Source organism: Equus przewalskii, chromosome 15, assembly GCF_037783145.1.
Source record: "Equus przewalskii isolate Varuska chromosome 15, EquPr2, whole genome shotgun sequence".
Lineage (NCBI taxonomy): Eukaryota > Metazoa > Chordata > Mammalia > Perissodactyla > Equidae > Equus > Equus przewalskii.
Genome location: NC_091845.1, coordinates 36,567,756 through 36,582,576, shown reverse-complemented (window position 1 = coordinate 36,582,576; position 14,821 = coordinate 36,567,756). Strand labels below are relative to the sequence as shown.

At 36.3% G+C, this 14,821-nt stretch overlaps 1 protein-coding gene across 35 annotated transcripts in view; it reads right to left on the bottom strand.

The window, feature by feature from the left end:
• The window catches only part of PBRM1 (polybromo 1), a 122,539-nt gene that overhangs the window by 74,510 nt on the left and 33,208 nt on the right, over positions 1-14,821 (bottom strand). For all 35 annotated transcript variants that reach the window (XM_008513119.2, XM_070575030.1, XM_070575021.1 and 32 more), the window contains 6 exons: positions 14,465-14,533; positions 11,206-11,304; positions 8,380-8,465; positions 7,279-7,374; positions 6,562-6,653; positions 1,047-1,260 (listed from right to left, as the gene is read on the bottom strand). In XM_008513119.2, coding sequence (XP_008511341.1) covers positions 1,047-1,260; positions 6,562-6,653; positions 7,279-7,374; positions 8,380-8,465; positions 11,206-11,304; positions 14,465-14,533 — 656 coding nt within the window. The remainder of the gene's footprint in view (positions 1-1,046; positions 1,261-6,561; positions 6,654-7,278; positions 7,375-8,379; positions 8,466-11,205; positions 11,305-14,464; positions 14,534-14,821) is intronic.

The following is a 14,821-nucleotide window of genomic DNA, read 5'->3' as shown; positions in this document are numbered from 1 at the left end:
TGTGATTAGCCAACCTTATTTCCCAGAATCCAGCAAGTACAAGAATTTTAATATTTACTGTTTGGAAGGTTAGTTATCTGCCATGAAAATATCATGTAAATACCAGCTTACTCTGACCTTGCCCAGTCAAGATATTTTTACCTGCTTCTTGCCTCTATCTGGGTATACTGCAAAACCTAAGCCACAGAGAAGGAGTTACAAAACATCATATTTTACAATATTACTTATTTCCTACTTTTTTTGTGTATGTGTGTGAGGAAGACTGGCCCTGAACTAACATCTGTTGCCAATCTTCCTCTTTTGGCTTGAGGAAGATTGTTGCTGAGCTAATATCTGTGCCTATCTTCCTCTATTTTATGTGGGGTGCCACTACAGCGTGGCTTGACAAGTGGTGCTAGGTCTGTGCCCAGGATCCAAAACTGCGAACCCCAGACTGCTGAAGCAGAGCACACGAACTTAACCACTAGGCCACCAGGCTGCCTATTTCCTCCTATTTTTAATGATACTGTGGTGGTATTTTGTTTGGCTGAATTCCCAGTGATCATTTTAACATTTTCTATACAGAAAAGGGAAACCAAGATGAACCATCTTTCAGGTATTGTTTCAGCTAATGAATTCTCTAAGAAGCTGACTATGCTTATTCTAGAGGTTCAGCTACGGACGCAAAATTTAAATATAAATTGTTGTAATTAAAATATCAATAAAAGGTATAGGCAGACTTTTGTAGTTTGCTCAGTTATAAGAAAATGAACAGTTAAATTTCGAGCTGCATGACTTTTTATAATCTGTAATCTGACACACAAATCCCCAGCTAGGACAACTTTTGTTTATTTACCTCTTGACGCTATTGCAGTATAAAGAATATCATTTGATTTAATCAAAATTTCTCACTTTCCATATAGGAATGATATTCAAGCATACTCTAGCCATGTGAAAAACATTTTTTACCTTTAATATCCTTATCCATTTTAGGGAGGAAGATGATTTATGTGCAGGCTCCACCACAAGAAAATGGATTTATACTGAGTAATGTAGAAACATCTTACCTGATCTGTTGTAGTGATATGGGCATTTTAATTTGCTGATAATAATCAGGATATTTTTTCTTTGAAGGTAAATGGAAAAACGGTTCAGCTATTAGCTGCCCTTGGTTATTCCGACAGCTCCTAACTGTGTCATAAAGCTGATAAAAAGGATTTGAAACATCCATAAACGAAGTAATGCTTTCTGCTTCCGACTCTCCTTCTTCATAACGTGCAGCTAGAAAGACAAAAAAGGTATATACAAAGGGAAGAAAAAACCATACTTTAAAGCTCTTTTAACAACCTTCCAGATTAAGCTATATATGTTTGAGAATACTTATTTTAAAAGAATAGTCTCTAGCCTTCATTAAAGATAATGTTAAAAATGCCCAATATAATTATAGGTTTACTTAGAGAAATGTTACATAGAAATAGAACGTTACATAGTAAAACTTATACTGTTTTTAAAAGATTACAAAATAGTTTCTCTTTTTAAATATACCTTCTTCAGAGACTCCTTGCTATGTGTGCTCGGCCAAGAAAAGGGGCAAGGAGCCATTCACACATCTTGGAACTAAAGCAGTAGCATGTAGTTTAGGATAGTATAAATGTAGATTGGACCAATACTGGCAGACTTGATTCAGCCTTAGGTCTCTGTGACTTTGCCCCACTAATCTACAGCATCCCTTAGGAATGATGCCTTCCCTGAATGAGGGAATTTTTAGGTAGAAGCAATCACAAAAACACCCAAACAAATGATGTAATCATTTTTATAGAAATTCAAATTATATTATTCCATTTCCCAAAATTCTTAAATAGTGTATAAGTACCATAATTTAAATTTTTCTTGATGGATCAGGATAACCAAAATAACTATGTGCTCCCAGGTAAGAAAGACAATCATTTATTAAATACTTAGCTATGTGTCAAGAGCTTGACAAGCACCAGCCTCACATAATCCTAACACCACTACACAGAATAGGTATTGTTATTTCCTTCCAAATGAGCAAACTGGACATGAGAACGCTGGTGACCTGCCCAAGGTCAGCCAGCCTGTAAATTAGCAGAGGGGGGATTTGAATCTAGTCTTTTCTGACTCACTAGCTCTGATCTTTTCCATGAAGAGCTTGCACATTTTTTGTTGGATTTATAGCTAAATATATGTTTTGTTGCTACTATAAACTGTATCTTTTAAACTGTATCACTTAAAAAACTAAATTTTCTTTTTGTGGCTGATTCCAAAAGTGAAATAGATTTTCGTATAATGACCTTGTATCTAGCACAGTATTCTTATCAATTATAATAATTTATCTGTACAGTCTTTTGAGTAGAAAACTCAAAAAACAATCTATCAACTCCAATCCTTATAGCTCTTTCTTCTTTTCTGATCCTTATACCTCCACTGTTGTCACTGTAGGCTGGCCAGTCCTTTGACTAAAAGAGGTAACAATATTCTTGCTTTGTTTTTTATGGTAAGGGGAATGCTGCAAATATTTCTCCATTAAAAATGGAGATGCCTTTTATCAAGTTAGGAAAGATCCCCTTCTATTCCTAGTTTGCTAAGTTTTCATCATGAATGAGGATTGAAGCACTTATCAAAAGCATCTGCTGAGCCAATATATGTTTTACTCCTTTCACCTATTAATGTAGTGAATGATGTATTTATTTTTTCTAATGTTGAACTGAACTAGTAATCCTGGAATAAACCCAACTGTGTTATCATGTATTACCGTTTATATATACTGCTAGCTACATATTTTCTTGAGTTTTAATATCTAGGTTATATTGGATTCAGAGAATGAATTGGGGAGCTCTTTTTCTACTCTCGGCAGGAGTTTATATATATTTCTGTTCCTTGAATGTTTGTCCCGGTGATTTGTAACTAATAATTTAATTGCTTTAATGGTGAAATGACTAAATAGCCTTTTCTTGAATCAGTTGTAGGCATTTATCATTTTCTAGGAATTTGTTCATCTAAAATTTCACATTTATATGCATAAAACTGTACACAAATTCTCTTTTTAGTCTCTATATGCTCCCTCTTTCCCTTAATCTTTTCTATTTCTACCTGTTTCTTTCTTGATAATCTCACCACAGATTTGCCTATTTTATTTACAGTTTTAACAGAAAAACTTTTGACTTTATTGATCTTTTCTATTACAGGTTTCCTTTCTAATGAACTAATTTCTGCTCTTAGCTTTCTTCTTTTTTCTAACATCTTTGCTTTTATTCTATTATTTACTTATGTTGGATTTTTAGTTCATTGACTTTTGGCTGCTTTTCTTACTACATAGAAAGATTCAGACCTATAAATTTCCTTCCAGAGTACCACTTTAGCTGCACGCCACTGTTTTGATACATACTATTTTCATTATTGCTACTATTCCATTTCAAGTAATTAAATATCTATTACAATTTCTGTTTTTTAAAAAGAGAAACCTAAACATTTGGGAAATTTATTTTAAATTTCCCAAGGCTAGTTTCCCAAGGAACACTGGCCTGCTGACAACCTGATTTAGACTTCTGACCTCCAGAACTGAAGAGAATAAATTTGTGTTGTTTTAAGTCACTAAATTTGCAGTAATTTGTTTCAGCAGCCACAGGAAACTAGTTTATTTTAAATTTATTTTAAATTTCCCAAATGCTTGGGTTTTAAAATTTTATCTTTTCATTATTAATTGCTATCATTGTTCCACTGTGGTCAGAAATATGGTCTACATAACACTCAATCTTTCAGATTTGTTGAAATTTGTTTCATCACTAAGCACAAGATCAATTTTTGTAAATGTTCCATGTGAATGTGGGGAGAATATATTTTCTCTAATGGCAGAACGCCTGTCCGTTATATTGATCTTGTTGTGGTAGGCTAATAAAAGCCCCCAAATATATCCACATCCTAATCCACAGAACATGTGAATATTACCTTAGATGGCAAAAGGACTTTGCAGATGTTATTAAGTTAAGGCTCTTGAGTTTGGGAGATTATCCTGGATTAATCTCTGAGCACTAAATGAATCACGAAGGTCCTTATAAGAGGCAGGCAAGAAGGTCAAAGGAGGAAGTAATTGGGATGACAGACACAGAGACTGGAGTGCTGCGTTCTGAATACAGAGGAAGGGGCCATGAGCCAAGGAATACAAGTAGCCTCTAGAAACTAGAAAAGGCAAGGAAATGTATTATCCCTAGAGCCTCCAGAAGGAACACTGGCCTGCTGACAACCTGATTTAGACTCCTTACCTCCAGAACTGAAGAGAATACATTTGTGTTGTTTTAAGTCACTAAATTTGCAGTAATTTGTTTCAGCAGCCACAGGAAACTAATCCAGTTGTAAGAAGTGTACTCAAATCTTCTCTGTCTTCATTGATGTTCTGGCTGCTTATCTAGTAACTGAGAGAAGTGGGCTCCCACTCTAAGGACAATGTTTTCACTTTCTCCATGAAGTTCCATCTGTTTGTTTTACCTATTTTGAGCCCTTTTATAATCTATCTTCTTGATGAAATAAACCTTTTATCATTATGAGATGAAACCTTTTTATCTTTGGCAATGCTTTGTTTCAAAGTCCATTTTATCAGAAGTCAATGTAATTATTCTTTGACTATTATTTGCCTGGTATATCTTTTTCTATGCTTTTACCTTCAACTTGCCTATACTTTGATATTTAACATGTGTCTCTTGTAACCAGCATATAATCTGATTTTTTAAAAATCCACTCTGAAACTGTCTTAATTGGCAAATTTAGGCCTTTAACACTGATGTGATTTCTGATATAATTTTTGGAATACTTTCTCTCATCTCCATGCTTTCTATTTATCCCATTTTTTTGTTTTTTGTTTTTTTGCCTTGTCTTATTTTGTGTTGGTGGGGGAGGACTGAAAGTTTTATCTATTTTTCTTATTCTATCCTCCCTCCCATTTCTGTTCTTGTAGTGACTGCAAGTGGGCGCTCTTCTTTATCCTCTCCCTCATCCCTCCCAGGGATGCACACTGTGGCTTGCCTCTCAAACAAATCACCCCAAGAGGCCAGGCCACACTTTTAAGTCTTATGCCTTCTTTCCATGGGCTTTTTCTTGTTGCTCCAAGATCACCAGTTATGCCTTCTTTGCTATTTTCACTGTACCTACCCCTAAGTTGTTTCCAGGAACAGGAAACTAAATATATTAGAATCTTGACTAAATTAAGGATAAACAGGTTCTGAATAACAGCCTGAAGGACCTACTACATACAAAGTTGGTTGGCATCTACTTTGTTTTCTTAGTAGCTGAGGTTACTAAATAAGAATCCTCTTGTGACAAAGGTACTATTTATTAGGAAAAAAAGCAATAAATACTTTTTAGGAATTTTGTAAATGGTATGGTTTCCCTTCGATTTGTTATGGTACCATAAGAATATGTTAGAAGGAATGTTAGAAGGAAACCTAAACATAACATGTGTCACTTTTATAAACACTGAGAAACAAAACTAATGAAAAGATAAATTTTCTTTCAATTTTTGATAGACCCAGGCCCAATTTAAGTAAAAAAAATTAATTCTGGAGATGAGTATCAAAAAGTTAAATTTATGGGGCTGGCCCCGTGGCCGAGTGGTTAAGTTCGCGCGCTCCGCTGCAGGTGGCCCAGTGTTTCATTAGTTCGAATCCTGGACGCGGACATGGCATGCTCATCAGACCACGCTGAGGCAGTGTCCCACATGCCACAACTAGAAGAACCCACAACGAAGAATACACAACTATGTACTGGGGGGCTTTGGGGAGAAAAAGGAAAAAATAAAATCTTTAAAAAAAAAAAAAAGTTAAATTTATATTTTAATAAGTAGCCCACTAATTACAAATTTCTACAGAAGATTTAGTAAAAACTAAGATACAGCAGGAAAAATCTGTGTCACACTTGATAAAATGTTTACATATGCCAGAATAATTTCATGAAACAAATTTCACCTCTACATGTAAAAAATATCTACAGTAAAATAAAAAATATTATATCACACTTAAGAGAAAGACAAACAATGAAATCAAATATACCTCTACACTTGTTCTTTAGGTCGCTATTTAATAAATTGTATACTTTTACAGATTTTTAGTGCCCAATGCCCTTTGTTGAACTTGTTTAAGTGACAATTTACCAAGCTACTCTGACTATAATTTATACCTATCTTTAAATCATAAGCTCTAGCTACGAACAAATTACAGCCTACAGAAATATAAGCCAATGACCTAGAAATCTAAAATGATGTGAATGTCTCCTAGGATTTCCTGATGGTGTCACTAGTACTCACTATTTATCATCAAAGGTTTGAAACCAGGATCTGCTACAACTATCAAATCAATTGTTTTTACAGAAGTATTTATATACTCAGATATGAGCTTTAATATAAAATAAAGAAATAAGCTTATGATAAGTTTGCCAAAGAGTGTAATCAAAATGCAACAAAATAATATGTACTCCAAAACTTGACAAACTCCCAGTGAGACCAAAGTCATGCAATTTTCCTTAACCAGAAGGATCCACGAGAATGTATTTAACTAGTCACAACCTAATGCCTACCAGCTAAAGCAGCATCCTCTTCACTTTCTGAGCCATACTGAAGTGCCATGGTAATCGCTGATAAACGACCCCCTTGGACTGCTCTTTTATTACTACAAAGAAAAACAAGCAATTAGAAGACAGGGAAAGAGGTTATAATAATTTGGTTACTTTACAGGAAACAGGAACTGTTAACAAGGCATGCATATCAAAGAAAAAGAATTTCTATTCAACTGCGTACTCAATTTATCTTTGCACTTCTAACGTTCCCCATAATCAATCTTAGCCAAGAAGACCAATTTTTTTTCTCTTAGAAAAGAGGGAGTGGTGGGAGAAAGCCTAAACTAGGACATAGGCAATTTGCTTGTTATTTAAATGCAGGACTACTCCTTATTTCATGAAAAATAAAGATTCATTCATAATTACTGGCTGATTCTCTTCTAAGATGCTCATGTTTTACAATAAACACAAATTCTATTATGGACATAAAAGCTTTTAGCATTTTACCACACATTTTACTGTTAATAGTAAGCACTTCCTGACAAACAACTTCTGCTTAAGCATTTTCTCAGAGGTGAGGTCAGGCCTACTATAGCACCTCAACTTTTTGGTATTTGGTAACAAATCCTCCTAATAACCCAACAATACCCAAAAATATTAATTCAGGATAGCATCAAGCAAACACTAGTATCCTCAGAAGTATGGGTCAGCTCTCAGACTAAACACACTCTCTCTTACCGGTAATACTTGCTAGTGGGATTTCTCTCTTCACCAAGGCTGCTTTTACTGTGCGAAGGACCTGTCAGCCTGGCTGCAGCCAAATTTGATGAAGTCCTATCCAGAGATAAGATTAAAAAACCCAGAAAATTGACAGCTGAAATCAGAATGCTGGGTAAACAAAAAAGGAAACAACCATTTTCTTCTTCTTTTCTAAATAAAAATGCTCAAATATTTCTGAGTCTCTACTATGCAGCAGGCTTTGTTCCAAAACCTGGGGACTCTGCAGAAGAGAGCAGACCATGGCTGGTCCTACAGAGCTTATGGTCACTGTAGTGACCAGATGATCTGGTAACAAAGCAAATGTCAGGGTCAGAAGAAAGTTTTGAAAGTAGCCACTCAACGTTTCCATTTCAGGTAGGAGGAAATGGAATCCCAGAAGGAAGATTTGTTCAAAGTCTTAGTCTTAGTACAAGGAAAAGCTAGGATGAGACTTTCGATCTCCTGACACCTAGCTAAATGCTCTTACTGCAAATATAAGTATACATTACTATCTATTATATACAAAGATAATATTATATATATGTTTATTATATATAGTATACATTATAAGACTAACATATATATTTGTATTTGTATAAAGCAATGAAAGCATATGGTGGTGTAAAGTCTTCTTAAAAATTATTTATTTATTTATTTTGATGAGAAGATTGGTGCTGAGCTAACATCTATGCCAATCTTCCTCTATTTTATATGTGGGATCCTGCCACAGCATGGCTTAATGAGCAGTGTAGGTCTGTGCCTGGGATCCGAACCCACGAACCCCAGGCTGCCAAAGCACATGAACTTAACCACTATGCCACCAGGCCAGCCCCGGTAGTGTTAAGTCCTAAAAATGGTTTCTTTTTAAATAAAGCCCGTCAGCTGCAATGAAGGGGCTGGGTAAAGAATTATCCCTACTGGGTTGGGTAAAGAGTTATCCGTCGTCAGAATCACATTATCAACTACAAATATAATCTTGAAATGCAACATATATCTTGTTTTGCACTGCACTGATTTCACTAGATAGAAAATTTGGCAAATAATAAAGGCATAAAGATTTTAGATATTTTTTTAACCTACCTCATTCGAAGGTTTGACTTGGCCATTTCATGATGTTCAATTTCTGCCTTTTTCATATAAAATATTTTTTTAATAGAATTTGCATCCTGTCAAGAGAAAATTAGCTGGCTTAGAAAAAGTATAGAACAAAAGGACAGTTTAAAATGCCCTCAATAATGTAATCGACACTTTCTATGGCGCTCCTTCCATTTGGAGTAGCCTTCCATTCAATATCCACAAAGCTGTATCCTTTAACCTTTCCACAAGCATCCAAAACATCTTCATAATTTTAACCCACAATAATGGTGAACAGGGAAAACTAGGGGTGAAAATACAATGAACTCTGTGTACACTAACCTAAAAATTGAAACAAAGATGCACTACTAAGATTAAAGTCTACGCACAACAAACTTACATGAATGTACTTGCTTAAATTAATAGCATACCAATACATCAAATCAAAAGTTTCCTTTTTCTCTAAAATTCAGCTAGGGAAAAGAAAACCAGTCCAAAAAGTAAAATTCTTAACTGCATCAACAAACAGTTGGCACTATACTATTAAAATGCCCTATCAAGGACTAAGGCTATAAGGACTTCATAGTTCATTCTCATTTTCACTTAAAGTTTCTTAAAAGTTGAAAGATAAAAGTTAAAGTTAACTACCAAAAGCAACTGTATTTGCGTCAGCATTTTGAAAGTCTAAATGATTTTACTCCCCCCAAATTTTCTGAGCATCTTTTAGTAAATTCCTAATGATATACTATTAATTCAAGAAATTTCTGCAAGCAACTGTTCATTATAGGACTACAAAACTTCTGGGAGAGAACTGCAAAGCAATGAAATAGTCATTTTACATTAGGTATTATACTAAATAGAATACTTTTTGTATTTATGAAGTTTAAATGCAGGGACTAAACAAATATTTAACTAAAAAGCAGATCAAAAACTAACCTTGTCTGGTATACAGATAGGCATACAGGTGAATGGAATAGAACTGAGAATTCAGAATAAACCCTGACATCTATAGTCAATTTTTTTTTTTTTTTTTTTTTTTTTTTTTGGTGAGGAAGACTGGCCCAGAGCTAACATCTGTTGCCAACTTCCTCTATTTTGTACTGGGATGCTGCTATAGCATGGCTTGATGAGCTGTGCATAGGTCCACACCCAGGATCCGAACCCATGAACCTTGGGCCGCCAAAGCAGAGCATGCAAACTTAACCACTATGCCACCAGGCCAGACTCTATACTCAAAACTGATTTTTGACAAGGATGCCAAGACAATTCAATGGGGAAAGAATAGTCTTTTCAACAGAAGGCACTAGGACAAATGAATATCCCATATAAAAGAATGAACGTGGACTCCTAGCTCACACCTACTTCATGTATACAAAAATTAATTCAAAATGGATCAACAATCTAAATATATGAGCTAAAACTATAAAATTCTTAGAAGAAAACATAGGTGTAAATCTTCATGGCCTTGGATTGGGCAATGGTTTCTTAGCTATGACACTAAAAGCATAAGCAACCAAAGAAAAAACAAACTGGACTTAATAAAATTAACTTTTGTGCATCAAACGACATTATCATGAAAGTGAAAAGACAATCCATAGAATGGGAGAAAATATTTGTAAATCAAGTTATCTAGTCTAATTTCCAGATGATATAAAGAACTCTAACAACTCAACAACAAAAAGACAGGTAACCCAATTAAAAAATGGGCTAAGGACCTGAATAGACCTTTCTTTTTTTTTTAAAGATTGGCCCTGAGCTAACATCTGTTGCCAATGTTCTTTTTTTTCCTTCTTCCCCCCAAAGCCCGCCAGTACATAGTTGTATATTCTAGTTGTAGGTCCTTCTAGTTCTGCTATGTGGGACGCCGAGTCAGCATGGCTTGATGAGCAGTGCTAGGTCCATGCCCAGGATCCAAACTGGTGAAACCCTGGGCTGCTGAAACGGAGCACATGAACTTAACCACTTGGCCCCAGTGCTGGCCCCTGAATAGATATTTTTAAAGAAGATAATAAATGGCCAATATGCACATGAAAAGATGTTCACTATCATTAATCATTAGGAAACTGATAATCAAAACCACAATGAGACACCACTTTACACTCACTGGGATGGCTATAATAAAACAAAAACAGAAAACAAGCATTGGTGAGGATGTGGAAAAATTACACTTGCACATTGCTAGTGGGAATGTAAAATGGCGCAGATGCTTTGGAATCTGGCGGTTCCTCAAAAAGTTAAATATATAGTTACCATGAGGCCCAGCAATTCCATTCCTAGGTATATACCAAGAAAAATGAAAATATATGTCCACATAAAAACTTACACATGAAGCAGCATTATTTATAATAGCCCAAAATTTGGGAAACAACCCAAATATCTAGCAACTGATGAATGGGTAAATAAAACACGGTATATACATATAATGAATACTATTCAGCAATAAAAAGAAAGCAGTACTGACATATGCTACAATATGAATATCTTGAAAACATTATGCTAAGTGAAAGAAGCCAGTCACAAAGCATCACATACTATACGATTCCGTTTATACGAAAGTCCAGACCAGAAGAGGCAAATTTACAGAGCTACAAAATAGACTGGTGGTTGCCTAGGGCTGGGAAGACTGGTGGGGAAATGGAGAGTGACTGCTAATTGACTGTGGTGATGGCTTCATAATTCTGTGAATACAATAAAAGCCATGCAACTGTACATTTTGGGAGAAATGTATGGTATGTGAATTTTACCTCGATAAAGCTGTTATACCAAAACTATTGGCTCTAAATTAAGGTATCTATTCTTGTCAATGAAAGCAACAACAACAAAAAAACTAACCTTGAACACTTGAGAACCAGGCTCATTATAAGTTTTGGCATTTTTTGCGAGGAGATCTATATCTTTGGCCATTGCATGAATACTCTTGTAGCTTCCATTCTATAGTAAACAACAAAATACAGCAGTTCCTCTTATTGAGAGTTAATCTGTATGACCTTTAAAAAAAAAACTCCACATATTTTTAAATTGTCACCATATTCCAAGACTTTGGAAAGTACAGATGTGAACAATATATAAAGTCCTTTTCTCTGTTATAAACTATTACTATTGTCCATTTACAAACAAGTTTTTGAGATAGGTAACAAAACCAGAGCTTCGTTATTCTCATAAAACAGCTTACAATATAAATACAAAATCACATAAGATAAAAGTTTTATTTAGTGAACACATAGTGATTACTATGCACCAAGCACCATTCTCAGTGCTTCAGGAATACTAATTAAGGTAGACTTAACAGTATGAAGTAAAACTCCTCTAGTTTTATGGACCACCTCAGAAAAAATAAAAAGTCAGTCTAGCACAGAGGCTAACATTTTGTGAGTGCCTACTATGGCTTCATGTTAGAGCGGTCATACCTTAAGGCTCACTCAATCCAAAATAACCCAGGGAGACTCAAAATTGCCTCAATTTACAAAGGAAAGGAAGGAGGGAGACACTGTATGCAAAAGGTACACATAACTAGTGAGGACACAGAAACAAACAGACACATACCAGAGAGACCAAGGAAACAAAATTAAGTGGAGTGGAAGGTGGGGAAGGATAGAACCATAAGTACAGGCTGCATGGGTGGGGTAAGGACAAATGGGGCAGAATCCAGAGAGCCAGGCAAAGGAGAATAGCTGGTTATTTGCCATGTGGAGATACCCAACATCTGAGCATCCTCTTAATTTGGAGGAAATCCCAGCATAGGTGGTAGAGAGGGACCAATATTCCACAACAGAGGGTAAAAGCAGGCAGATGGTAGCTTTGCCAGCAGCCTGGCAGTCAAGGCAAGGGGAAATAACCACAGGTCAGCTAATTCACACTTGAGTCTTGAGAGACTAAAATGGCAAGGGAATGGAAAGAACGCATTCCTAACTCTTGCAGGAGAGCAGAGAGAGTGGAGCAGTGGCATCCAGGGCCCACAGTGGAGAATGACAGCGGGAACAGCAATGGCACCACAAAGAGACTGTGTATGACCTCAGCTGTCCCATGTCCCTGAATTCTGCCTATTGTCCTAAGGCTAGTTCTCCAGCCTTCCTTCCCAACAATTCATGCATTCCCTTTTTGCTTAAGTTAGTCAGAGTTAGTTATTGGTGAATGGGTACAAGGAGCTGTGACTTGCTTCATCAGGCATTAGAAAACAAGTAACAAGTCTCTGGACAGCGGAATAGCAGGGAGAAGGCTAGGATCAGGAAACAATATGCAGAAAGGACTAGAGAGCCTTTCATCAGAGAGGTAGGAAAGACTAATACAATAATTTGGACTTAAGAAGACAAGGATCTTGATTAGGGTGATGGCAAAAGGAGGTACTTCTGAGGGGCTTTTGGAAGGAAAAAAGGACAAGATAATGTGAGAGGCCACAGAGAGAAGACTGGGGCTGAGGTAGAGGTGTTTAAAGATCTGATCTGATTTTCAGTATTATGACAGCATCTTCCCCCTAGATAGATGTTAGAAACCCCAGAGGTTTAGGTTCCAGCAGACTGAGTCATTCTCAGTAGCTATCTTAAAAACCAGGTGATACATTAGGGGATCTGTATTTTAACCTTCTGTGAAAATGTCTCTATCGTTTCAGTAATTACTACACTGTTACTCTTTTTTTTTTTTTTTTTTTTTTAAATGTGGCATTTTTTTTTTTTTTTTTTTTTTAAAGATTCTACTTTTTTCCTTTTTCTCCCCAAAGCCTCCTGGTACATAGTTGTATATTCTTCGTTGTGGGTCCTTCTAGTTGTGGCATGTGGGATGCTGCCTCAGCGTGGTTTGATGAGCAGTGCCATGTCCGTGCCCAGGATTCGAACCAACGAAACACTGGGCCGCCTGCAGCGGAGCGCGCGAACTTAACCACTCGGCCACGGAGCCAGCCCCTACACTGTTACTCTTTACTACTCTCTTAGAATTTAAAGCCAAGGAAATTTCTCCCTCCTGGCAAACCAGTGTGCTTTTGGCCTCATTTCTCAATGAGATTATATAACACATTAAATTTTCCTTTTTTATCTACGGGGAGCCCCATACACTCCTTACCCTGGGAGGATGAGTAACCCACACTGACCAAGGCCACATCCCATAGGTGTTCTGTGAGATGCTGCACATAAGTTATCACTTACCCCTACAACTCTGCAAGAGGTAATACTACACTCAATGTACAGCAGAGGAAGAAGGCAAGTCACTTGACCAAAGTGACATGGCTAGTAGGAAAATAATTCACATCAGCCCAACTCTAAAAACTAGATTTCTGGTATAACTTAGCTCTTTCTCTCTGTATCTTCCATAACCTCTGATCATCACATTTTGAATCTCAGCCATTCATCCATTCAATTTATATTTATTAAGCACCTACTCTGTGGAGAGGCAGGAACAGAGTAGGGGTTAGGAGCACAGACTCTGAGCCAGACTGTCTGGATTTAAATCTTAACTCTTATCCTTACTAGTTATGACTTGGGCAAGTAACTAATCATCTCTATGCTTCAGTTTTCTCATCTGCAAAATGGGAATAACAACAGCATCTACCTCATGGAGGTGTTGTAAAAATTAATTAGCTAATACATCTAAAGCATTTAGAACAGAGAGGCACCTAGCAAGTGTAGGTGAGAGTTAGTTGCTGCTATCACTGCTGGAGATATAGGGAGGAGGGGTGCTTGAAGAGAACAAAGTCTCTATTTTCACTCACCTTACATTCTAACATCTGTTATAGGTAACTTTTATTCCGAGTATCTTAAAACTATGTGGAAGCAAATAAAAGTAAACAACAAAGCTTTTATTGCAAATGTACCTTTCACAATCAGAAATGTCCATGGCCAATGATTTTTAATTTCTGTCATAAAAGCAAGATTTACTATGCCAATGAGAATTTTGCTTTGCTCCCTACAGAAAAAATGCAAAAGGGACGCTATGCTGCTTCCTCCAAAGCTACAATCAGTAACTCTACTCTAATTTGTTTACATTATATTGCTAATAACCCCTTATCGAGATACCCACTTCTCTGTTTTCTAAAAACGTCTTGAAGAGACCACAGGCAAATCTGCCCTAAACTACATATGGTAACATACGGTCACCTTCATACCTGTATCCTCTGGGCAATGGTCTTGAGATCTATAGGCTCCTTAATTATCGCATAATAGTCTGGATATTGCTGGAAGACAAAAACCCAGGCACGTTTAATAAGTAAAAGTATCCAGCTAGTGAGAAAACAAGGAAGCACACTGACAACCTGTTACTCAAACAATCAATTAAGCAGCTTTGTGAGATTCAAGGCTAAAGACATAGCTGTACAGCACATTGTTTATTATATCTGAAGTAGAAAGAATTTGGTTTTAACAAGCTTCATGAAATACCCAACAGCACGTTGTACGAGTTTACAGTTAATTACTTGGTAATTATCATTATACAACTAATACACCACAATTTAATGTTTTAAAAA